Source organism: Corvus hawaiiensis, chromosome 3 (assembly GCF_020740725.1).
Source record: "Corvus hawaiiensis isolate bCorHaw1 chromosome 3, bCorHaw1.pri.cur, whole genome shotgun sequence".
NCBI classification, from domain to species: Eukaryota; Metazoa; Chordata; class Aves; order Passeriformes; family Corvidae; genus Corvus; species Corvus hawaiiensis.
The window spans coordinates 92,530,461-92,556,654 of record NC_063215.1 but is presented as its reverse complement, the minus strand read 5'-3'; the positions used below and the strand labels follow the sequence as shown (position 1 = coordinate 92,556,654).

At 38.9% G+C, this 26,194-nt stretch overlaps 1 protein-coding gene and 1 long non-coding RNA gene across 5 annotated transcripts in view; one reads left to right on the top strand and one right to left on the bottom strand.

The window, feature by feature from the left end:
* The window catches only part of THADA (THADA armadillo repeat containing), a 155,598-nt gene that overhangs the window by 2,112 nt on the left and 127,292 nt on the right, over window positions 1–26,194 (bottom strand). For 3 of the 4 annotated variants that reach the window (XM_048296132.1, XM_048296133.1, XM_048296134.1), the window contains exons 36-37: window positions 25,859–25,990; window positions 533–699 (exon numbers count right to left, since the gene is read on the bottom strand). In XM_048296132.1, the coding sequence (XP_048152089.1) occupies window positions 533–699; window positions 25,859–25,990 (299 nt within the window). Of the gene's footprint in view, window positions 1–532; window positions 700–25,858; window positions 26,069–26,194 lie in introns of those variants that run through there. The other variant, XM_048296135.1, reaches the window with a different exon arrangement.
* LOC125322445 lies at window positions 698–14,602 on the top strand. Its single transcript, XR_007202004.1, has 3 exons — window positions 698–1,753; window positions 10,878–12,051; window positions 13,767–14,602. It is a non-coding gene; the product is annotated as an uncharacterized LOC125322445 (long non-coding RNA).

The window sequence follows — 26,194 nt, the reverse complement described above, 5'->3', positions numbered from 1 at the left end:
TGGCAAAGCTCATCCTTACAGAAATAATCCTTCTGAAATCAGTGACTGATGTAAGCAAGGCTGTTTTCATTGCACAGAACCAGTCACATGGATGATGGAATAAAGTTACCAAATATTTAAATTCCATCTCTGGGAAAGCCAGCATTGGGAGAACACTGGTTTTGAATGCCCAGATGTGCCTGGCACCCCCAGCAGCAGTTTAAATTCAAGGGAAGCCATCATCTGCAATAATACTGCATATAATTACATTTCAGCCTCAAAATGTTTCAGTCAACAATGCCTTGTGATTTATTTCAATGTTTGCTTATTGATCTCTTTAATTTTATGCTGGTACTACCAGGAAACAGACATAAAACTCTTTTCATTCTAAATAATATCCATGTGAATTTTTTAAAAAGACTGTAAATCAGTTAGTACTGCAGTGGCAATCATGAGGTTTCATCAGACGAGACATTTCATCCTCTTCCTGCCGCAAGACTACAGAACCACAGTGCTTCTAACATGCTATAGAGCAAATGCTTGTTAAAATTACCAGGGCAGGAGTTTCCCCATCTCTTTGCAGGTCGCTGTCTCCCAGCAGCCACTCCAGCAGGATCGGGACACCGGCACAGACCTCTCCCCACCGCTGGAGCAGCTCACACAGTATGCCAAATGCTAAATCCAAGGCCATTGGAGCATTCACTATCCTAAATGCAAACTCTGTTGAGATAAAATACATGTAAGAATATAGAGCAAGACCGCAAACATTTTCAAATAAAATCAGCACAAAAATGATTTCTTGAAAACAGATGCCGAACTTACACAAACACATGTAGAATGATAAATTACACCGCGAATAAATGAAATGAATGTTTACTTCTGTGCCACTTCGGGCCTTCTCTCAATTCCAGAATAATACATGAAGCAACTGAAAATGCTGATGCTTAATTCTTTTTTCTCCTGCCCATGTAGTGACATTTATTAATCTGGGTTTAAATACACAGATATGTCTGTTAGAAACATCTCCAGACAGTCCTGTCACTATTACATGGTGACTGTTTTTGCCAAATAACAGCTATGCCTTAGATCTGATGTAACGTTTTCACTGGAACTCAAAACCTAGAACACATGATATGGTTTTAGAGGGCTGGGATATAAAACAAGTAATTATTTGGAGTGTAATCTCTTTATATATAACAAGATATACATATATACACACACATGTAAGAGAGATCAGGCACGAAGACAGGCTTAGAAAAGATGTTTGAGGAGGGAGGGGCAGACACTGTTTATGACACCATCACAGAGCTATATTTATACAGGATTTGGCATCATGCCAGAGCTGTACACAAAGTCATCATATCCACACCATATTTCTTCCCTAAACTTCCTCACTGCTCTCATATGGGGAGATGATGATTTAACTCTTTGGGTCCTAGGGCTGCCTTTGATAACAGAGTATATAAAAATGCCAGAAGTCCTGTGTGTCCACAGGTAGGAGTTTCTCCACTTGTAACTTTAACGCAATTTTTTTTTTCTTTTTAAAAGGGGAGCAAGAAGAGGACTGAAGGAGGAGAGCTAGTGGACAAGCCCCTTTAAAATCCCTGTTACTGTAAAAAGGATTTTGGCAAAATTAAACCTTGTCCACAGTCACCAGCAAACCGAAAAATGTTCACTGAATTCACTGTCTTCTAAGTAGTGGTGCCATAAGGACATGCCATTCTTGAAGGCTGCAATTTGGGAGGATATAACACAGCAGAGTCAGAATTATTTGGTAAGAATCCATACAGGTGTGGAAGGCAATCCTTACTTTTTGTGTGTGACTGTATTTAAGCATTTCTCATGAAAGGAAACAATCATCTACATGTAGGAGGCACAGCAGTCAACCAAGACTTGTCCCTCACAACCCACGTTCAGAGCTAGGGCATGGGCCCCTGTGCTGTAACCCCTCCTGAGGCCTCAGGCCAGCTGCAGGTGTTCTGGGGTACGTTGGCACAGCAGTGAAATTCACATTAAAACACCAGGATTAGGCAAATACACGTGCCAAGGAATAAGGAAATGCAGGAAACATCTAAGGGCATAACAGACCAATGGAAAGATGAGTATGTGACACTTGACAGATGAGGCAATGTACCAAGGACACTGGGTAGGATGAATTAATATTTGAGACCATGAGGACAAAGGACCATAATAAGGAAGGGAATGAAGGAGAAAGACCAGATGGTCCCTTCTTTATCTTGGAGTTAGATGAGGGTAAATGGAAATCTCCTTGAACAAGCAACAGGAAGGCAGGCAGTCAATCTCTTCGTGACACTAATAATGTTACATACACAGTTTGTCTCTGCTAGACAGGAAAATCAAATGTTCAAATCTGTTTTCTCATGGCAAGAATTATCACTATATCAGGACATCCCTGAGCTTTTTCTGTGAGGGAGTGCTTGAGAAGTAGTGTAGTGCAATATTTCCATCCCATTTATCTTAGGTATTGGGATTTTTAGGTATTGTTTTTGCTGACATTCCATTCCAGGAATTTGTTGGGGGTTTTTATGTGGACTTTTTTGGCGTGGGGTGTGTGTTTGCTTGTTTGGTTTTTTTAAAAAAACCCCCTTGCTTTCCCTGTTGCTGTGCCCCATTTAGTACCAGTCTGATACTCTAAATAATGGACACAATGGTTGTCCTCTTCGTTTTGGTTTGCTTAGGTTTAGGTAGGAAACAGTTTCATTCAAGTGCCATAGGGACCTCAGAAATACTGGCAATCCTCAGAGCTGAAAGAACAGAGATTAAAATGGAGTGTGGTGTTCTGAGCCTGAAACAAACATCCTGGTTGTGAATGCTTACAAAATGCAGTATTTTAAACTCAGCTCTTTTGAATTCTGATGATCTTTTTTGAGTTTTATGATGATTCTTGAATGCCTACGATAATAAGTATTTATTTATTTATTAAGGCCTCTTGCTTATGTCACTTTATTTGTATTTGACTATTTAGCAAATTAGGTGATTCTGAGAGCTAAAAACCAAACATGGTATTTCCCATTGCTGAGTTAGTTGCTGCTTTGGAGGACCAATTATAAATAGCACTGCCAGTTTCTGGGGTCCTTGTAACATTTAGTCTCCTTAAGTATAAATACATACAGTGATGCTCTCTTTGTGAATGAGAACACTGAACTGCTGAGAAATGCACCAAGAAATAGACTGGGGCCTCTAATTGTGGTATTACGTGACCATGCTGAAAACTACCAAGAGGCAGCAAAACAAGTAATGCTGAGGTCCTGCTTAGACTAAACTTGCTTGCTAGTAGTTTTTCACCAGCATGACACAGAAGAAAAGGCAGTTTTGTGGTCACAGAGTATAGCAGTCTTGTAGAGAATCCTACAAGTTGCAACAAAGGAAATGGCAGGTCAGTCTTTTTTTGTTACTTTTCTTCTTCAAACTAAAAAAGATAAAAAAAATACATGAGATACATGCAAAGGAAGTATAGCACCCAGGAAAAGCATGAAGATCCTGAACACACTGACCACCTTTCTGTGAACTGCAGATGCCATTTAACTGATCAACAAAACTCGTGTATCAGTTCTGATGCTGAGACCTGAGAAAAACAAAGCCACATCACTTGGATAACTCAGGGTTCCAAAATCTGGGTAAGACCCTGCCTACCTTGCAAGGGCTTTGTGCTAGAGAAGCTAGCACAGCAGCATCTTGGTACTTCAGGTGTTCAAAGAGACTCAACAACATATCAAAGTCTGGCAGATGAGCAATTTTCACTTCTACCGGCTCATTCCATCCTAGTCCTGCAGAGTATCAGGAATGGCTCCATGGATTCTGAAATGCTTCCTCAGCTGCTGTTACTTACAGAACACACTGACATTAACTGACTTTGATACCAGTTTACACAAATTTGAAGCTAGAATAGTTCAGGATTAGATTTGTGGACTGTCAGTGCTGTAAGGACAACAAAGAGATGTAGTATATATCCAAAAGAAGTATATTAACTGTCCTAAGCTTGGAGTGCTGAAGTAATCCAAATGAGCAACAGCAAGCAAAGTTACAATGGTACCCATGATTTAATAGGTAAAAAACACTTTCACAGGGGGAAAATGTTCTATTGCTTTGATGACCTCCACCTCCAGAAGTAACCGCCATGGATGCTGTAAGCATGCACAGAATCTTTTAAGACACCCACAAAAGATGTGTGTCTTCTAAAAAGAAATGCATGGTCTTCACTGTTTACAAGAAGTGCTCCTCACATCATCATCTGCCTGTAAAGGCAGGGCTGCTTTTCAAGAAGCCACGTATTACACACGACGCTGTGTTCGTGACTCATGCTATGACTTCAGAGAGTGCCCTGAGCAAGACCTAAGTTCACCAGGGGCAAAAAGGGCAGGTGGCTCCCCTTTCACCACAGCCCCCCAGGCCCCTGATGCTTACCTGGGAGCCAGCTCAGGTACTCTGCTGATCACCTGGTAAACTAAGGCTCAGAATAGCACAATAGGCATTTGGCACGCAGCTCTGGCGTGTGGGCTCTTCTGCTTGGCTGGCAAGCTGAGCTGGTTACCCTGCAGTCAGAATTGGTGTAGCTGGGGGCCAGGGAAGGGAAGATCACAGGACGGCAGGAGGAAGGAAAGAAGCCAAAGGGAGAGAGACACCTCCCCGTTCAGCAAGCTGTTAGCCCAGCTCAGCTATCATCCCCAATGTTCCCATCAGAGCCTTGCAAACAAAATGCTGAGATATTTAAATGACTGAGTGTTAATAGGCTTTCATAATGTAACTATTTAAAGTAACTGAATAAAAAGAAATTCAAATGGCAGGGGCTCACAGCTGATTACTGCCAGAGGAACTAAACCAGCAAAAACCAAACCTGGAGATGTAGCTATTGCTATAAACTGAAAATACAGCAGAGCTCCTTCCACAGCAGGTCTACAGACTATCAAAACTGTGTTAAAAATATGAGTTTTTAAAATTTGAAAACATGCGTATGTTCCAACATGCAAAAACATCACGAGCAAGATAAGCATCTTACTAAATAAGCCACTACAGGGGTTGAAATACCAAAAAAAATTCTCTATGACTTAAAACAAGTAGTTACAAGCAGAATAGTTAATACTACTCATAAAAATGAAAAATAAAGATAAGAATCAGGTACTACATACTTTTTCATTTTGAGGAATTGAATTTTCATAAAGGGAAAGGGGCTAAGTACTGAAGTGTTTTAGTCTTTGTGAATCCGCCCACATAAAAATTAGACCTCCCACATACACATTCATATAGTCCAAAAGCTTTGATCATGCCAGATGTAAATATTTCTTCTAGTAGCCTATTACGTGTCCTCCAACTACACAATTGTTCTCTGTTAAAGCCTCAGTAATATTATAGGGAACTGAAAGGATGTATTAAGAGCATATACAGAGATTTTAAGGACAACCATGATAAAATATAGGTAAAGGAGAAAAGCAGAACATATTCCTTGCCTAACAAAGCATTTTGAAATTGGTCATATACTGCGAATTGTTAACTGAAGTTCATTCTAGATCGAAGAGTAATGCAATTTTTGTAAACATATACTGTGTTCAGAACAAACAGAAAGAGAAGTGAATCTGCAAGGAAGCTTTGTGTAACAGCCCTGAGAGAAAATCTCACAAAGAACAGGGTACCAACAGTAGGGATGTTTTCAAGGCAAACATACAGGGTAAGTTCTCCAACTGAAATTACAAAAAGTATTTTAGGTAGACCATTACCATCTGAACTGGTAAAATATCTTTTACTTTCTTGCACAAAGTGCTGCCCATTGAGGTATAAATATTAATAGATCACTATCAATATGGTACCTCATAACACCCTGGTAAATGAAGCAGTATTTTTACTTCAGAGGCAAGCATGGACATTTAAAGCAACGATGATCACTGAATGATTGCTTGACAAAACTGGGGATTTATCTCATGTTTTCTGGTACATCACTGTAAAAAATTATGACTATCAAGCAAGATGTCAGGTTCACATCCAAATGATGGCAGATTTAGCATCACAGTTGCTAATACCTGTAGTATTAGATTTGCAAATGGAAAATTTCACCTAATCACTTCTTTGTTGTATTAAAGATTTTCTTCCTTTTGGTGTTCAGTAATAATCAAGCTTTTTCTATTCTCAGCATATGAAATATAAGAGAGCCGAGTGAGGCAGTGCTGCAGATGTATTTTTTACTTAAAATACTGTGTTTATGTATGCCTCAACTTCATAAAACTTAAAAAACCTTCAAATTTAAAAAGGAAAAAAATCCCATTGGTCCAACCAAAGAGTAGAAAGAACTGGTAAATAAAGTGAGGTTAGAAACTTCATTTCCTGTGTTGAAATATGTTCTGCTTTGACGTAGACAGGAATTGTGCAACTCCACAGCAAGACAATGCATAGGTGTCCTGCCACCAGAAAAACAACTGGGCAGAATAAAAGCAGTAACAGTACATAGAAAGTAAAGGGGTGTTCGTACCCATCCAGTCTCTACAATAATGTTAGAGTGCTATCACCCTTCTGAGAACTAGGATTAAAAGAGGACAACTGAGAAGCAAAACAAAACAAAAAACCCCCCAACAAACAAACCAACCAACCAAAAAAAAAAAGAAAGAAAATGCAGAAATGGTAACTGCATCTGGATGGTTGGCAGATGGTTCTTGCAATTGCACTGTGTCAATTTAAGTTACAAACATCAAACTTTCCACTTCTTAAAATGACCATTTATGTAAAATCTAATATATAAGCAGATTCCTTTTCATAGCGTTTCATAAAATCAAAGGCAATTAGATCATTTCTATCCTCTATTCCCTAGATGACGTACAACTGCTTCATATGTTTTCCATTCTCCTGCCCGAGTCTGTTTTATAGCCGTGCTTTTTCAGGATGACTTTAAAAAGAGGCCCTTCCTGACATCACGCAACACGATGTCAAAACACAACACCATTACAAAACAAACTAATCACAACTAATTTCTTAATAGTTGCAGTCTCTGAGTAGAGCAGCGGTGATGCTGCTCTCAGCTTTGACTTTGATTATAAACAGATCTGAGTTAATAACATGTCTGATTAGCATGGAAACTTACAGCTCAAGACTGAACAGAAAATTAAAGTCCCTTCTTGAGCAAAAGAGCACACACATATTCATCATCTTTTCATGCCCTTTTTTGGAATGTGAACCAAACAGTATTTTTCAACTCAGTAACTACACTATTTTTCCTTTAAAAAAAAAAAAAAAAAAATATATATATATATATATATGTATACATAAGATTTTCCCATGTGAGCCATGCTCCTGTATACAAAGAGTTTTATTACAAAACAACCACAGCTCACAGATCTGTCAGAGGAAATGAGCGTTTGGACTTTATCACTTACATTACCACTTTTGCAGAACCTCCCCCCCTCCAAGCCTAATGGCTAATTCTAATTTAAACAGCAAAAAGACAGTATCCCCTGCCTAAACCTACAGAACTCATGGTTTTCCTTTTTATAAGGTAAAAATATTCACCTCATTTTTAAAACACTCCCAGTGAGAACATATCTTTTTTTAATTCAGATTATGTCCTTATTGGAAAAAATGAAGGTAAATACAGTCTCAAAACTAGTATCAATAACTAGAATTAAATGTATGACTGAAGTCTCTTGTTAGGCACGTACCAACTACATAGAAGTTTTTGCTTAGCACTGATGAAGGTTACTGAATATGAATGAGCTGTATGTTACGAAACACAGGAGACACATTTACCTCTGTATCATAGATGGAATTTTAGAGTGACATCTGGGGAATGATGGTAAGAGGATTATTATTTAAGGGATAAAGGAATAAGGTAAGAGTAGCTAATGAGTACAAAAAAGTACAAAAAATTCTTCTCCCTGCAATACCTGTAAACCCATATAATTTGGGCAGAATATTAAAAAAAAGAAAAAAGAGAAATCTATTTTAAAAGCAGTAAAAGAAAGCCAAACTTTCCTTTATTGCTATGGAGTCACAGCCATGGCCATCACAGCCTGCATAAGGAGTCTGTCGAGATCCCTAAGCTGCTCTCCTGTTTACTAACTCACAATGAAAATGCTGATAAGAAAAAAACCACATTTAATAGATTATTCACATGAGCACTCTGTTTAACATTTACCACTTCCAGACTCCAACACTGAGCACATACAGTAATTTTTCATGTATTCTTTCTTATTTTTCAAGCATGACCTTTACATAACAGTGCCACTGAGTAATTAATAGAGCTAAATGAAGCACTGTCAGTAAATAATCAGTAGCCAGTCTTTGATGGATGAGCTGATTCTAATTCAGTCCATTCACTTTCAACTTTAATTAGTGGCATTGTATTCTAGAAAGCAAACAGTTCCTTCATCCATGTGATGACCTAATGTTGTAAAAGTGGGCTGGCAAAAACTTGTAAGGTGTTGACATAAATTTGGGAATACAAAGTAAAAAATTACAGTACTTTCACATTTTCTATATAATGTAATTCGTCAAAAAGAAGTAAAGTTCCCCCTGCAAAAGCCACTGATTTTTACGAGTTCCAGACACACCAGTAAATCTTGCTAAGACAATTATAAGTCTCAATGCAAAAGTTCTCTTTCCTTCTTCTTTAATTAAGCCAATTCATGTGAATTATTAAGTGTATCAGTGAATTTTTTGCAAGACACAAAAACAAGCATAAAAATGCTATTTATTTCGACATGAGTACTGACACAACACTAAACTTTTTCGGTGCTATAACCCTCATTCTAGATGCAAGCTTGACTCAGCTGATGACAACTGCTAAGCAAACTCTGCACTTCACTAGAACTTAGAGTAATTTCAGATTACTGAAAAATGTTCTGATTTTTAAGGCCTCTTAGGCTACAACATGTTTTGATCTTGTTCCACACTTCCTCCTAAATGTTAGTTTACATTGGTATTTCTCATCCCTCTTCCAGCATAAGGGTGGGACAAGAGTTGCACATTCCTGTAAACTGTGGCTATTGAGCACATCTGAGTAGAGAAGACACTTGCTAAATTACTACAACATATCTGATTCAAGTGTATGTGTGACTTACTGAATGAATTCATTTTTGAGCAGAATAGCAAAAAAGTAACTTAAAAACCTCACGAACTCAGTCTTTGCATCTCTTCTGATACCTTTATGAAATACTATGGGGGGGTGACACTGCTTTTAGGATGGTTTATATTTCATTTTTATCTTTGTTTTGTATTACTTGTTTAAAAAGGGTGACATTTGAAAAGAAGTGGCCATAAAATTGCTCTTATGGAAAGTGCCATAAATCTTTTGTATAGTAATTTATGTAAAAAATGTTCATAATACAGTCTAAGCTTCTTTACTGGCCAATTTTCTAAACTCATTTCCTCACCAGGTAAGAGATACACTTAAAGAGCAAAACTCCACAGAAACCACTCACTATATGAATGCACGATGAAGAAAAAAAAAAAACCCAGCCATCCTTACATGAAAAGCTTCCAGTCCACAGTCAACACTGTCTGTTCTTCTTCAGATGTCATCTAAGGGATGAAATGTGTGTAAAGAACAGCTCACATTATTTTTTATATTTTTGCTGATACATGTACACAGATACAGAATGCTATGAAAATACACTTAGGTTTGCAAACACTCTGTAATGTGAGAAGCTACCAGGACCACAAAACATTCCCACTGCAGGTGCTAAGTACAAATGACCAAGAGGATGTTCTTCCTTTTTTCTGTCAAGATCAAGATGCCTCCCAATGCCTACTTGCAAATTGCTTTCAATGCAGTACAGTGGGATCTGTTGAGAGTTTTCTGACATTCCAACAAAAAAAGTCAGCCAGACTGTTGAGCTGCAGTTGTACAGACAGGCAGGTGCTGTTGATCCTATTCAACAACACAGTGATTACAGGTTACTTATGGGCAGTAAGTTCTACGGAGAACTGAGGGACAGTTCTCCTGCAGGTGTGTAACAAGTAAACAGCCCCAAGTCTCAATCCTGAATGGTAAATATCTATCTCTGAAGATTTTTTCAAGAGCATTTTCACTCCATGAGAGAACCATTGGCCCTTTTCATTGGCAAGATGATGCACCAATGATTTCACTTGAGAGCAAATCGGGTTTTGCCCTCTTTCAGAAAATACTCTGAAATGAGACTACACATACATATTCTTCACTCTACTACCGCAAGTTTTGATTCACATTAAAGGCCTGCTGATCCTAACCACCCTAGTGTGATTGGGGCATTTCTAGAACCGGGACTCTATGTTTCTTCCCAAGATGTTCACATTAAAGAGATCCCAGGAAGTTGTTCACACTCTTTTTGCTTCACACAGCTGTTGCCACCTAGGTGGCTTCTGGATTTTGCACCTTTAGTGAGCCAGGACACTTCTATTTATATGGGCAGGTCTACACCTCTCTGGAAGTCGCATGACTTACTTGTTATCTCTCTTACTGAAACACCTCAGGCTCTGGCATTTCCATACAACTGTAGTCTAAATGTGTAACAGCCGGCTCAAAACTTGCTAGGAAACTTCTAGCTGCCATCAGGGCATCCTCTAGCAGGCTCTGAGAGCCTTGAACAGTATATCTCCATCCCAGACATCAGTGGGGTGGCTCCCTGCAACTTCATCTGCATCTTCAGCAGACACAGCATTCCAGAGGCCTTGGCATGCTCAGGTGGATCACTAAGTCGTAACATGGTTTGTATGAATTACTTGGAGGCCCTCTTCCAAGTAAATTTACAGAAGGAGTAGGAGCTACTTAGTTTTGCATAAAGTGTAAATATATACGCAGACTCTTCGACTGATAAATAGTATTCAATCAGTAACCAGAGTTCTTCAGCAGAAAACCTAACATAGATACCAATATATGTCTAATGCAGATTTTACATTTGTCTTTTCCATATCCTTCAAAGGTCTTTGAGGAGCTGGTTTGTGCCTCTTCAACTGAGAAGGAAGTAAGATAGTGCTGAGCACTCTCCCCAGTGTGCTGAATGGAAGTGCTCCCTGCACAAGACACCACAAAAATGCAAACACTTGTGTCTCACATAATAATGCAGACGTGAACTATGCAACACCAGGGACTTCCCCATCACAGGGAAGAAATCTTTCTATTCTCTACACATTTAATACATGGCTTTGAACCTTTCTTATTCAAAATATTCCAAAATATTCTAAACAGGCATGGAAGACAGAATGGCTAAGTAACCTGAGGCTCTCATTCATGGTGATATGGAGTGCTTTATAAATCGCTTATAACGATGTGCACGTAAAGAAGGGATGGCACTATCTATTCTGCAGGCAGAGCAGACAGTTGTGAAGACTAAAAAATCTTGACTGGTTTTAGATGTCTGATCTGAGACATTATGACCTGTTTCACTGAGGAGTCAGCACCCCATAATGCTTTAATATTCAAAATGCACTTCCCTCTGGCTTCAGCTGTGTGTGCTCTGAACTCCTGCAAATCATGCCTGCAAGGTATCCAGCTAAGCATTCAGCATAGTGACCTCCTTTCCAAACTCTGCTTGGAATGACTTGCTTACCTGCACAAAACAGCTCTCTGGGAGAGGCAGGAACAGAATGCAAATCACAAGGGCAAAACTAAATAGCTTTGGCATGTCCCTTCTTGTGATCCTGGTCTTACTCTCTTTATCACATTCAACTTGCAGCTCAGGTAGTAGTGCTGTTGGAGATGATCATCTGGAACACTCTATGTTCCTGATTCACCACAGAGCAAATCTGCACTGTCCACTGAACTACAAAAGAACTTCTGTAAAAAAACCCGAGCAGTGATAGTGTAACTAATCCTTGCTTCTTCATACATGCAGCATTACAAGGTTCAATTAAAGTTGGATTTCCTAATATTTGGATACCTGACCTTGCGATCTTCTGAATATTCTTGGTGTGGGGAAAGGCTGGAGGAGGAAGATGGCAACATGTATGTATAATCTGCCAAAAAGAAATCTATACTTTCATCATTTCAAGTATCTAAACACAGTCTGGACCAGAGCTACCTACAGCCACGGCTGCACAATCCTGAGGCAGTGTTCCTGGCATGGAGCATCCTCAGTAGCCCTGCTCAGAATGCAGGTAAGCATTTCAGGAGCAGAGAAATTTAAGCTGCTTAGTGAACACAAAAATGTTTGGTGGTGTTAGCTTTTAGGCTCCTTCCAGTCTCTACTGAATATGTGTATATATATATATGTGTATATATATATATATATATATATATATATATATATATGTATTTATCTATATGAAAAGTATGGCATTTTATAGTCCTATTTCTCAGTCAAATTTGTACATATTTTACCAAAAATATCCTGCATATCCAAAGCATATATGTGTAACAGCATTCAAAGAAAAGGCCTTCAATCTTTTTCATAGCCTGTGTAAATGTAGTATTTTCTCCTAATTTCCTATGCAGAATCACATCTACAGTAACAAACCCCAAATAATTAAAGTTTACAAAAAAATACAGCACAGAAAAATCTCAGAACCAACTAGTAAAGATTAACACAAATAGTTGAAAACCAGGATTTTGTAATGAGTGTTAGGCAACCCTAATAACAACAGCCCATCAACCCTCCTTATAAAAATATTCAGTTCACACAATTAAATTTACAAAACAAATTACAAAGAGACAAATGAGACAGAAAAGCAGAAGGCTGTAAGTTTACAGAGGTCAATTCAAGATCTGTTGAAAAGGTGAAGGAACCACAGAGGATGAAATGTGAGGGCATGTAGAGAGGAAGGGAGCACTCAGTGCACAGAAAAGAGTCACAGCTCTAGTGTATTTCATTCAATCAGACTGGCAATCTGAAAGAATAAACAACATCAAATGGATTTTTTTCCCCATTTTTAAACAAAATAAGGAAATCAGGAGGCATACTTTTGTGTATGTGTTTCCCACCACAACTTGTGACCCAGTTTCAATACAGTTTGACAAAAAAGGATAAGGGAATCTGAAACATTAGGTCTTGTTTCTATGCAATAGCCAGCTGGGTAAAGAAAAGAGACCCTACTGCTGTCATGCCTTTTGAAAGGATAAAACTTTAGTCATCAGACATGAGAAAATTCACTTACCTGAGAAACAAATCCATGAAAAAACCCCACCAAACCCAAGCTTCCTTCACTTCACTGCTCAAGGAACTTTCTTTCTTTTTTACTTAATAATGCCATTTGAAGTTACAGTCCACATTGTGACTGTAATGTGTCTTTAACATGAAGACTCTTCCTGTCTTTAACATCTTATTTTTCCTTCTGTATATTTCAAATGAGTTTCCTTCAGGAAAGACCACATACTACTTCACCTTGCCATGGATGGCTCTAGGTGAGCCTTAATCACTAACTGTGAGAATCAAGTAAAATCCCCTAATTTGGAGAATTTACTTCTACCCTCTGACAGCCTTTCACAGCGGCATGCAGATGATCATGCTAAAAACCAAAATACATTGCAAAAAAAGGCAGTTAACAAGCAAGGGCTGCCTGTGCTGCCTCTACTCCTTCTATGAATTTGAAATGAAACCACTGTTGAGTTCTACAGACCAGCCTAGAAAATAATTCAGTTTGTGTATATAGAAGTACTACTTCACCCTGAGATCCTTTTATCCCTAAGCTCTCCCTATACCCGTTGTATTTGAACTCCAAGGTCTTTGCCAACCTTGTATTAGGGGAGCATGAAGTCACTGACTCCAAAGTATCAAATCATCTGTATTTTGGTATATAACCTTAAAGACTATTGCCCACCTGAGTATGATCTTGCCTAATTAAATTGATTTACCCAACACACATTGCTTTCACAGAATCCTTACGGCTGGAAGGGACCTCTGGAGATCATCTAGTCCAACCCCCAACAAGGTTGCTTTAGGGGATGGAAATCAATATTGGGAACGTCTTTTCTAAAAGGCCCTTCACTAACACAGTTCATGTGATCTTATTGCTATAAGCTTCAGAGAGCATGGCACATGCCTGTTTTCCTGATGTTTCTGAGAGGTGGCAGTGATGGAATATGGTATGTCAATATACTGTATTGCAAAATGGTGATTTACTGGAATATTTACATTTGGGGAATTTGAAATAAAGAAGAAAGATACTCTGGAAATCAAAATTTTAGTTGTGCTTCCTAACGCATGTACATTAAACAAGCTTTCAGTAAGTATGAGGAAATAAAAAAAAAAAATACTTAAAAGATCTTTCTTCTGCTATTTATAGTACAAGCAGGTTAAACAGAGCACCTAATCTATAGTCGTGAAGGTCTAGTTTGTAGTATTACAATATACGGGTTCTGGAATTAGGGAAGGTTGGTTGTGTTTGGGTAGGAACTTGTAAGTACAGCAAGGAGAAGCCTGAAAGTGTAACTTCAGTCTTCAACACCAACATGACATCAGTCTCTGCGTGTCTGCCCATGAGGGAAAGTAGAAGGGTAATTAACACAGTACATGAAAAAATGAATGGGTTTTATTAGCCCTGGTAACAAGATATTGTAAGTCTAAGCTTCACTGTGATCAAGCCAAGTGTGTAAGTTAATCAAGACCTTCACTAAAGTATTTCTGTTAACACTTTCATCTTACCAGTGGGAATTATTTATAAAACTGTTTTCCCCTGCCCCCATGACAAGGTGATCATTAACACAGCACAGAGCATGTGAAGGAACAAAATTAAAAACATGCCAAAGTGTCATTACACTGGTACTGCAAGCAGCTGCCATAAATAATTCTGCTCCTCAAGGTGATTTCAACAGTCTTGCTCTAAATCTAATAAATCAAAAGCCCTTTTTATAAAAAGTCTAGTTGTCAAAATTTAAATTTCTAGGCTTCCCAAGGATGTTTAACTTTACTTTCTCAAGCATGAGAAATCAATTTGTTCAACCAAGCCAGTTCCGAGTTCCCCTTGTAAGCGCTCATTTGGAACTGATTACAGAAAAAAAAGCGACATTGAGTTTTACACATCTCAGGTTTTGAAGTAAGAGCCCATTGTGTCCCACAACTGCTTCCCCCCACCCCGCCTCCAACACACCAGGAATTAAAGTAACCAAGTCAGTGGGAAGGCTGTGGCACAGGAAATCAGTAATATAATAAAAACAACTTTCATTCTAAGGTGCCGCTTTGACTCCGGCACAGGTAGGAACTATCTTGGTCATTAAAAATTCTCAGTGCTGACTTACGTGAAAACAAGGTGGTGGTTTAGGTTAATTTGCAAAGGTATTTATATCCTCTACCTCACTCCCACCCACAAACACACAAATGAAATTCTGTGTATAAAAATCAGCTTGCAGGCAGGAATGGATCATCTCCTCATTCATACTGAAACACCTCTGGGATCTGAGCAGGCATTCCAGCTCAGCTGTTATGAAGAACTCCATGTGTGTATGGATTTGCCTGCCCAGGGCTCTCCCAAGTCCTTCCCTTCAGAACTTCTAGCATGCAGTACTCAACTGCACTGTGTGGGAAGTTCATATTCAGGATACCAAAAATATCAGAGATGCTGGTCCATATCCATCGGGACTCCTGCATCTTAAGCAATCTGAGGAGGAGCAGGATGGTCACAGGCTGTGGGTAACTAAAGCCCTTTTGTGCACAGTCACAGTTAGAATAGCACCCTATTTGTTCCAGCTTTCACCTATGCCAGGCAACAAAGGATCAAAAAGCTACCACCAACTTCCATATCTCAGTTTCTAACTATGTCTAACCCCCTAGCTGGATGCTCTGAGAAGGTGAGCTCCTTATAAAATGAAATTATTTTAATTTGTATGCAACTCCCCTTAATTCCTCCAGTGTTCTTCCTTCCCTTATTCCCTTTTCTCAACTCCTAACCAATGAGCAATTCTTGAAGCAACAGGATTTCTTTTCTATTGTTGCTCGGCTACTTTTCAACATAATCTAGCTTTAAAAATTACTTTTTAATAGTACCTGTCCCCTACATCGATTACTCAGGTAGCCATTGTTTTTTCAAAACGAAACTTCTTGGGACATCTTTACCCTTTCAGAGTACCAGTAAAACAGAAGAAGCAGTATTAATAAAAGAACTGCAGCAACTGGTCAGCCAAATAACACAATTTGTGCCCAGACTTCATTTTTACAGATAAAGAACAAGCTACAACCTTTTAAGTGCAAGTTTCATTTCAGTTTTTTTAACTAATGAAATTGGAGTCAATTTATTTAAATAAAACATTTGATCCTTGGTGTAACAAGAGCTGAATACAATAGCAAAATGTCATAGAGACTACAGGCTGGGTCTTGCAAATGCCATGTCACAGAACTTCAATTACGTCTCTAAATAAATCTGTTAAAATAATACTTCATAAGTCTAGATACGATTTAAGAGGTTAACATTTTTCTTGATTCTCAGCATGCCCACAATTAGCAATGCAGAATGCCAGCTACACAAACCAAACAAGAAACCAAACCAATAAACCCCCACAACTCTTCCTGACTTAGCTGTAAAAACTAGCCAATGTAGGGTGAATAGTACAGTTTCTTTTCCCCTGGCCTTCCCTGACATTCTGTCATGCTCTTGTGGAGCAGAGTACATTTGCTCCAAAGCACTGACTCTTCTGCACTTCCAGCTTGTTTAGAGAAAGCACAAAATAGCTCTATTCAGAAGAATATGATCAGTCCTTCAGTTTTTGTTTACTTCTGCAGAGGCTGATTTCGCACAGTTTACTGGCCTGGTTTGCAAAATTACTTTTTCAATGAAGATAATTAAGACTGATGCTTACTTTTTCTATAATTAATCAGGAGTAAAAACCAATTTTTTTTTAAACTAAAATACCATATTTATCTCTTTCAAAGCAGAAGATGATCAACAGCAGTGCTATTTTGCTTGTATCAAAAGGGCACACACTTGTTGAGCTAACAGGGACAAGGCTTTTACACTTTTATCAGACAACCTGGCTTCCTAAGCTTAGGAAGCTTCATAAAAATCTGCAGGAGGGTGTGTATTCACTTTGGCTTCAAGTCAATGCTTCTTCATTAATATTTTACTCACACGCAAAAACTCCCAAGTTTGGGAGGTAAGCTGTGGCTAACAAACAGCCTTACTCTACACTGGCATCAGAAGGAAAAAAATAAAAAAAGGCAGTCAGCAAATGCAGTGATGGGTCCCTGAGCCCAAAAGTAATCACCAGAGAGTTTTCTGAACAAAAATATTTAAGCCATATTTTCAGTCAACTCTTCCTCTGTATCTAAGGAAAAGAGCTAAACACCACTATTCAAGAGTCACCATTAAACCAGGAAACAATCTTCCTACATATGCAATTTTAAGACCTAATTATTTCCCAATCTTCCAGAAGTTTTCATAACAACAGGAGATACTTTAAGGATGTAAAAGTAGAATGCCACACATAACAGAAATACTATTACAAAGACACAAAATATACCTATTAGAATAAAAATACAACACAACTAGGCTACAGGTCAAATCTGCTCCTGAAACAGCCCTGCATTTATTCTAGCAAAAAGACCAGATGAATTCATTTACACTCCTAGACCTCAATTCTTTCATCCTTGCAACTGACACGTAATTGTTACCTTCTTAGAATTAAAGAAGATGTAAAAAAAACCCTAATTACAGCTTCTAGCCACAGTAAGTGTTTCATAATCTCTACCACGTGTCATTTTGCTCTCTGGAACAAACTTCTTAAATATAAGGCCATCATAGTCACCAGGTAGTCACCAAATAGCACAGGTATTTGCCACTTACTTAGTTTGCCAAGATTTAAATGGTCATCATTACACATTTGTGTCTCCACATAAATCTTTCTCCATGAAGGAACTATCAACCATTAAAAGCTTGGAACGGATAAAATGATGCAGCCAGAGTCAGGGTACCTTAAGCAGAAGGTTCAACACTGAACATTTTAAGAAGAATGTTGTCCCTTTTCTGTTTGAACCCTATCTACTTATGATCCTACAATTACAGACAGCTTAATGGTGTCTATCAGTGATGTTCCCTTCCATGGTTTATGCTACTTTTCAGTGACATGTAGTGCACTTCACCCTGCAGAGTGTTTTGGTCATTCTGGGCAGCAGCTGCCGCCTCCCGCGCCAGGGCCCACGTCAGAGCATTCCCAGAATACACACACAGCTGTGTGACCTTCCCCCTGTCCTCAACAGGCCTTATCTAATGGAACTGAAGAGATGTCATCACCTTACAGTGTCTCTGAATACAAAGTCCTACACCGTGTTTGAATAGAACACGTAAACTGTTGCCACTACTTTACACCTCTCTCTCCTCTGAGACCTCATGAAGTATTGCTTGTTAACAGGGTATCACACAGATTCCATATACAACTTTTTGAAAATAAACTTAAATTTGTAGAAAATCATTCTGCAACAGGAACAGCTCTGCTTTGCTGTGATTTTTTTTCTGCGTTTGACTGTACTGCATCTTTTTCATACTCTTTTCTGCCTGGATGGGTCTTGTCTATGTCTATTCTGCTTTCTACTGCTTAAAGGCCATTTGGATAAATGCCTTCCATTTAAATGCTAACATTCAGCTCAAAAGACTCCTCTTTCATAGAAGTCTTAGAATTTCTGTTTAGTGAGCTGCACATTTATTTAGTTACCAGAATGCAGTTATCAAGAATACTCACAAAGCGGAAGAAATCCTTGAGCTGATTCCAGAAAAAAATTTCATTAACCTTCCTTCCAATTGTCCCCAGTACATGGAACATAAACATATTTTGGCTAATATGATTAGCAGTTTTCCATTAGTAACCCAGACAACACTGTGAGAACTTCTGGACTGTGCCCAAGCACCCATGGCATATCACAAGATCTGTCTGGGAGATTTTTCTAACCAACAGATTCCAAAATTATAAGCAATTCTCAAGGCAGCTTGAAAATCATCGGGGGCAATAAGTGCATTTAAAATGGTCTTTCCAAAAGGCTGTTTTTACCTACCCAGGGCATTAGGAAAGACCTGAAATTCATCCATTTGTGGAAAGCTCTTAACTTTCCACACCATAGCAGCTGCATCACAGCAAGTCATGGGTCTAGAACGAAAGTGGTTCAGTCTTCTGTATGCAGCTGTAGCCACCCACCCACAGCACTACCAACCACTCCACTCTCAGGCTGGCTAGTGGAAGAGCTCCAGGCAGCAGAGTCAGCAAGCTCTTCCACAGCCAGGTTCTGACTTTGTGCTTTTTGTAACCCCTCCATCAAACCTCTAAACAGAGGAAAAACAAACGTCAGAATAGAGAAGAAAATGCACAAGTCTGACTTAAATCAAGCAAAGGAAATCTTACACCTATGATCTTGCCAGTTAATGCATCCTTAAAACAGTCTGCATGCATGCAATTCCCTAGTTTATGTCTGGGCAATTACCACTTATTCCTCAAAGCCAGGCAGCTGCCAGAACTGGTTTTAAGAGCCACAACTGAAGGAGCTGTCTGGGGCCTCAGAGGCCTATTAGCCTAACCTGAACACCAGGGCAATCACCCAGTGCATGAGAAAAGTAGAACCCTACGCACTAATCTTTGTCCAGGATCAGAGTAACCTGACATCTGTTTTATTCACCACGGTCCTCCCACTTGCCTCACTGGAAGGCTACACCAGCACGGAAGTAGAGCAAAAGGTGGTGAATCTGTCCCCTAGTTTGGCAAGAGGATGACCACACTAGTGACATGAAAAGGAGAGTTCTGAACAGTTTGCTGGCATCTCTCCTTTAGATTTCATCAACAGAGACACAGCAACTTAAAACGTGCATACTGCACACAGCAGTGGTGGACAGCTTCTAACCTCTAGGTATTCTCCATCTCCAATCCCACAGCACAGACTGAGCATTTGCAAGTAAACAGGCCTGGGGAGAGGGGGGTTAACTTGACATGCTCATGAACTAAAGCTTTAAGAAATCTATTTCATGCATTTACCCAATGACAAACATGTGGAAGAAGAGCTCCTTTTGCTATGGACAAACTTGGCACTTATTTTAATGAATAGTTTGAAAACAGTTTTAAATGCCAACAAGCAAATGAAGCAATGAGTAAAGTAAAATACCTTTCTTTAGTGTTTCCCATGCAATAGGTGGGATGCTTTTACTGTGCAGCTAAACACCACCAATGTCAATGGTATTTTTAGCATTTAAACACTACCAATGTCCATTTAGCATTTCAGGTTTGCCCAGCAGTTACTCATAGCTGTTTCACTAGCAACTGGAGTAGATGAAATCTGAGCCACTTGTCCTGAAATGCTTCATGGACTAGTTGTAAAGGACATTTTGGGTACAAGTTTTGGGATCATGCCAGTCACCCATCATTTGCTGATATCACCTGTGGTGTTGATGATGACTGCCAGACCATTGTGCTACATTAACATCACACAGGCTGCATTATCTCCATTATCTCTTACTCAAGTGATTTACTAGATCTTCTTAGGGCACATATGTATGAAACCTTCTGCACAGCTTGAGGTTCACCAAGAAAGATTTTTAGAGGATAGGAACAAGAAATATAAATCTGAGCAGGATTCCTTCTCCCCTTGTTTCTTTCAAATGTTAATACAGCTAGTCTGACTGTCCCTTAACCTTCCCTACCTCTGCTAAGGCATATTTACACCATCACTCTGCCAAAAAAAAAACCCCACACATAAACCTTCTTCCACACACATTCATGGCAGCCACACCTACTCTAGGTTCATGAAGAAGTCTGGTTTGAATTTACCTTGATTTTTACACTAATGATGTGTGAAGAAGAAAACTGAGGTGCAAGCAACAAGCAGCTTTGCTTTTCTCCATGCCAAGGTGACAGCATGGTTCACAAAAAGAAAGGTCCTACCCAGTCAGATGGTTAGGTATGAAGTCTAAGTCTAGAGGAGAATTCAGAGACACTTTGAAAATGTTTTAGTGCTTCCATCTAATTAAATGATATTTTTGTTCCCTCACCACCAGCCCAAGCAGCACATTTAAACTTCTCCCTTTACACATATTTATACTCTCTGGCCAATAAACAAAATGAAAGTTGTTAAAATGCTCCTACATGCCTGATACAGTAAGATAAATCTGAAATAGTGTGGGCCACCAAAACACAGGTAAACACCCAGCAATGAAGACTTCCACGAGAACCTCAACTCAGTCTGCTCCATAATGCCATCCCCTTCCCAACAGAATGCCCTTCAGAAGGTGGAACTGGCTTCTTTAAACCAGCCAGCTAATAACATTTTTTTTTCCCTTGCTGGTAAATCAAAACAACCAGGACATTTGTCATTTTCACTGATGATTTTTCCTGAAGATAAAAAGTAGAATTTATCAGGAAGGGAACAATCATCAAGAAAAGAAAAGAGAACTTTGCATTGCCTTTTGTTTGGAAACTCCTGGCACAGGAGTATCAGCTATTGCTTATTTCCTAAGCATGTGAAATGGGAGTCAAAGGAACAGAGATAATATACCTGAAATTTTAGCCAGTGGATTAAAACAAACTACATCATGCTCAGAATTACTCAAAACCTAAGACAAATAGCAATAACAACATTAGACTGATTTTCAAAGATGCTCACACTGCACCCAGTGATGGTGGTGCTCAGAGAGGGCCATTTACTTGCCCTGGGCTGCACAAGCTCTGCTGCAGCCACACAGCTCAGCCCAGGAACTAACTTGCTCATCTCTGTACAAAACTGCTATTTCACAATAAAAGTAGCAGAAAGTTCCTGATGTCCTCAATTATATTCCAGAAGAGTATCTAGGCTGCTAAATCATTCAGGCACTTTCAGAAAATTTCCTCAAGTTTGCAAATCTAATTGCTCATCTAAGCTTAATTCAGTTCAATTTTAAAAATCAGCTAAATTGGTGCTAACACTGATGACACTAAAAATGCTCTTAAACTCATTTAAAGTTAATTTGGTAATTTACCAACATAAAGGTTAAGCTGACTAAAGGTACTTTTTAATACAGAATTTTATAGAATTTGATTGGCTTGGCTATAATGGCAGAAAAACAGTTTTAGTCAAACTCCTCTAATACTAACAAACTCATCACCTTACTTCACATAATACTTCTCTAGATTAAAAAAAAAGCCATAGAGGAAAATTACACCAATAAATACAGTTTTTGTTCTAGCACAGTTACTTGAATTTTTCAGGATATTTAGTAAAGCAATCACCAGTAGGGAAAAAGCACTCTTGTTTCCTGAACTTAAATCATCTTTCTTGTAAGGAGTAACCCTCTTGTATAAAAAATGCTGCTGTGAATAGGTCTAGACTTTACACAGCCATGGGTCACTAATTTAATTAGATTTCAAAGCAACTATTCTACCTTTACACTGAACACAATACTTCCTGTACCCTCCCTCATACTAAAAGGAATAAAACAATCCCCCAGAGGTTTACACCTCAATGCATGAGGAAACAACAACAAAGTGTACACACAATACCTTGAGTTACAGATGGGGTTTATATTGTTCAAGTTATTAGGAAAACCTTAACTACCTGCTAAGTTGGTATTTTTAGCAAGGAAAACAGAAGCTTTTCTCCTTTCTGGTGAGACAGGATTCTGTTTGACCTGCTCTGCTCAGAAAATGACTGCCATCAGCTAACTTCAGCAGCTTCCCCTCCTAAACATGAGCTTTTGCACGTACTAAAAAATTAAAACAAGCTTCTCTGTATGAATAAAATAAATCTAAAAAGTGAACTGTACTGGTAACAGTAGAAGTCCTTGCCTTCTAGAAGAAAATAGTAGAGCTTGTAGGGTTTTTCTTGGAGAGGCGAATAGTAGGGTAGAGTGAGGACAGGAGCCCTGCGGTGTCTCAGCATTTGGCCTTTTGAGCTTTTCTCCTTCCAAACAAAAACGGGGGCTGCAATTTTCACAGGGTTCTTGTATCACGTGTTACCACGCATTTCTGGCTCCACAAGCTTACTGCTTTCATAATCCGAGTGATCCAAAGCTGCATGGATTAGTTACCTGAGGAGATTGGGGGGTTTGCCCTCACCAAAAGCCAAGAGGGAGCAACAAGAAACCAAGTTCATATTCTCCTCCAGGAGCTCACATAGCATTTCAAAGAATTACACAAGATAGGAGCTGTTACTGGAAGTGAAACCACACTGTAATACAGGATCATTTGCCTCCAGTTTCACTATCTACAAATAACATGAAAATACCTGTTATTTGACAGTTTCATACTGCAACACATTTGTGCTGTTATTCAGCAACACACATGTAAAGAAAAAACATGCTACGACAACTCTCTGAACAGTCTATGCAAATAACTTTGTTATTGTTAACACCAGTCCAACTTCACCTTGCTCTGCTGAACAAGATACTAATTCAGCCTTGGTCCAACTGTAACAGACAAGTACATAACCCTTCTTACTCTATTCTTCCATGGGAAAACAAGATGCCAACCTGTATCACGCAGGAAGGGCAGGGGCAGTTGTCAGGCTATAGTCACAGATTCTTCTGGATCTCAGTTTAATGAAGCACTGATGGCACTGATTCCCTAAGTCACAATACATGCAGTTCTTCTGCAGGCAGCTACAGCCTCCTCCTCCCTTACATGCTGGGTACACAGTGAGAAAAGAGGATTTTGTGAGGAGTGGATATGAAGATGCTAGTGCCAAAATTTCTGGCAAGCCCAGTGCTTGAATTTTGTGAGCAGCATTCCTGCTCTCTGTATGGTGAATTAACAGCAGTAAAAGGTGAAATACAGCATAATCTAATCCTACAGTGCAGTATTTCTGGAAATAAAATGGCTACTAGGACACAACACTTTTGATGCACAAATGAAGCTGAAATTATAATAGTCTCTTTACTCTCTCGTGTTAGCTAGCAGTAATGGTAATGATATAAAAGTGAAACAATTACAAAATGTATAAAACAGGTTTCTAAACATCCATTCCTCTTTCTGATGTCATCTTTTCGATCTCATGATAAAACTGCTGGGCCACAATACTAATTTATCATCATAAATGGAAATGAAAAGTCAGTTAATTTAGGACATCCAGTAATTCGTTATAAAGTAAGAATTTTAAAGAGAGCTGTTTCACAGCTTCTAATGAATTTCACTCTATGGGTTTAGTTATTTTAAAGTCAGTGCTGTGATGAAAAATCAGACTTTCATGGTATGAAAACTTGAGAAAAAATAAGCAGATATTTGAATGTAATTTAAAAATTCCCAGGACAAAGAGCACTGGTGATCTATGAAATATCTAAACCACAGACCCACACATACTGCATACTCTCACATGCACATGAAAAGAAAGGGGGTAAATGGAAGTAAACAAACAACGTACAAAGCTAAGGTAATTTTAATCTGGTTATAAATAAAAACCACAAGGGCAAAACCGCTCCCCCCAAAAGCTAGAAAGCAAAACACAAAAAGTGAAAGGAGTTTAGCAGGGAAAAAAGATCACAGGAAGGAACAATGATGAAAAATGGACATGAAAAGAAACTGAATTATCTCTTTTCAAATGCAGCATTCTTTTTCAGTAACAGAAGACAGACACATTTCATTGCAAGAAGTTTAAGTGAAAAAACAGGAAGGCACAGCTAAGTGTAACTAAGGGGTTAACAGAAGTTTGGGGAGTGGGGTCCCCATCCTAATTAGGAACATAGCAAATAAAAAACAATTCTTATTTTATTTTCTCAATTAAGGTCACTTCAGCTTTACAAAGAGGTAAGTTATAAGAGCAAGCACTGATGTGACCTTAGTATTAATTAGCAGGACAGAGCTCTCATCCAATTACAGGAAAATATCCCTTGGCACCAGGATAGAACAAGGGAGAAAGCAGAAGATACAAGGACTCAGAGAGACAACCCAGCACTGTATTATTCCCAAAGAAACTACGACCTTGAGACACTTGAGGATGCCCCCAAAGGCCAGCACTGGCGACCTGAGGCACACGCACACAGAGCCCCTCAATACTCAAGAGAGCTGTAGCTGGGACAAGAGAAACTGTCAGAGCTGTGATGCCAGTGCTGGAATCAGAGCTGTGGGATTTAACAGGAAGACAAAAGCTGTCCATTCTATATCCCTCCTTTTACCTTCTTCTACCCCCCAGCACTGTGCCTGAACAGCGCCAGCTCAAAACCACACTTGCCACATGAGCATATTCCTGCCTTCTTCTATCTACAATAGTAGAAAACATAATTTTACTGCCTTTGCTTATTTTTTTTTAAACCACAGAGCTGCTGTATCTCCAGCCTAGAGTAAGTTCACATGGAGAGGGCTGACTTAATTTGAACTGACTGCAGACAAGTTGGTACGGGCATTACTGAGTAGCACAGACCAGGGATCACCAGAGAGAGGTGAACATGGTAGTGAATTCTAATTTATTCACAACACATGGAAGAATGTGTCAGCAAAGACTCTCAAAGTGAAGCACATTAATTAGCTAAGCCTACTCAAGTTTTGTGGCTATTTTTAAATTAATAGGGTTGAGTAAACTAGGGCAAGCAGACAAAAAGGCCCACATCCTCAAAAGCACATTGTGGGTTATGCTGAGAATTGTCTTTGTTGATCTGGATCTAAATGGATTTCAAAGTCTAATAATGAATCAATGAGTTGAACAGTGTTTCCTAGATTCCTGTCTCTCTGTGATTAGGCTCTTATAACAATGTGGGATTCAAGGAATGTCTTGCACTGCATTATATTAGACCTGAGCTGGTATTAAAGAACTTTCAAACTCTGAAATTATGTGAATGTTGACTCATCACAGCACGAACCATAAAGCTGAGTACTGCTGTTGTCTTTTTTACATCTCTATGTAACCATATGCAAATTATATACCAAGAACAGTAAAAGCAAAATAATAAAGCATGGTGGGCGTCAAACTTGCTGTTATCTTTTATGGTACGTATTTGTAGGAGATGGATGGAGCACTTTACAGTTAGCAAGACATTTTTGATGAGAAAGAAATACTTTTGCCTCCCAAACATTCAATAATATTTAAAAATAAAGTTAACATACCTGTTCCTTCATTGCTCTTTTTTTCAGACAGTGCCACTTGTATCACTTCAGCAGCAGCATCCCTTACTACCAAATCTTCATTCTGCAGCAGTAGAATCACACATTTCCACAGACCAAGGGTATCAGATAGTCCTATATTTATTTGTGGAGAAAATTTAGAGTCTGTTTCTTATATGCATTCAAAGAAGTTAGAGAGCTCTGTTTCCACACCTAAACACAACACATGAAAGTCATTGGCAAACCACTGGGAAAAAGACTGGCAATATGATCAACGTATTTTCAGCATGTGTGAACCTTATCTAGGTGGCAGACTCAGCTTGGTTTAAACAGTGGGCT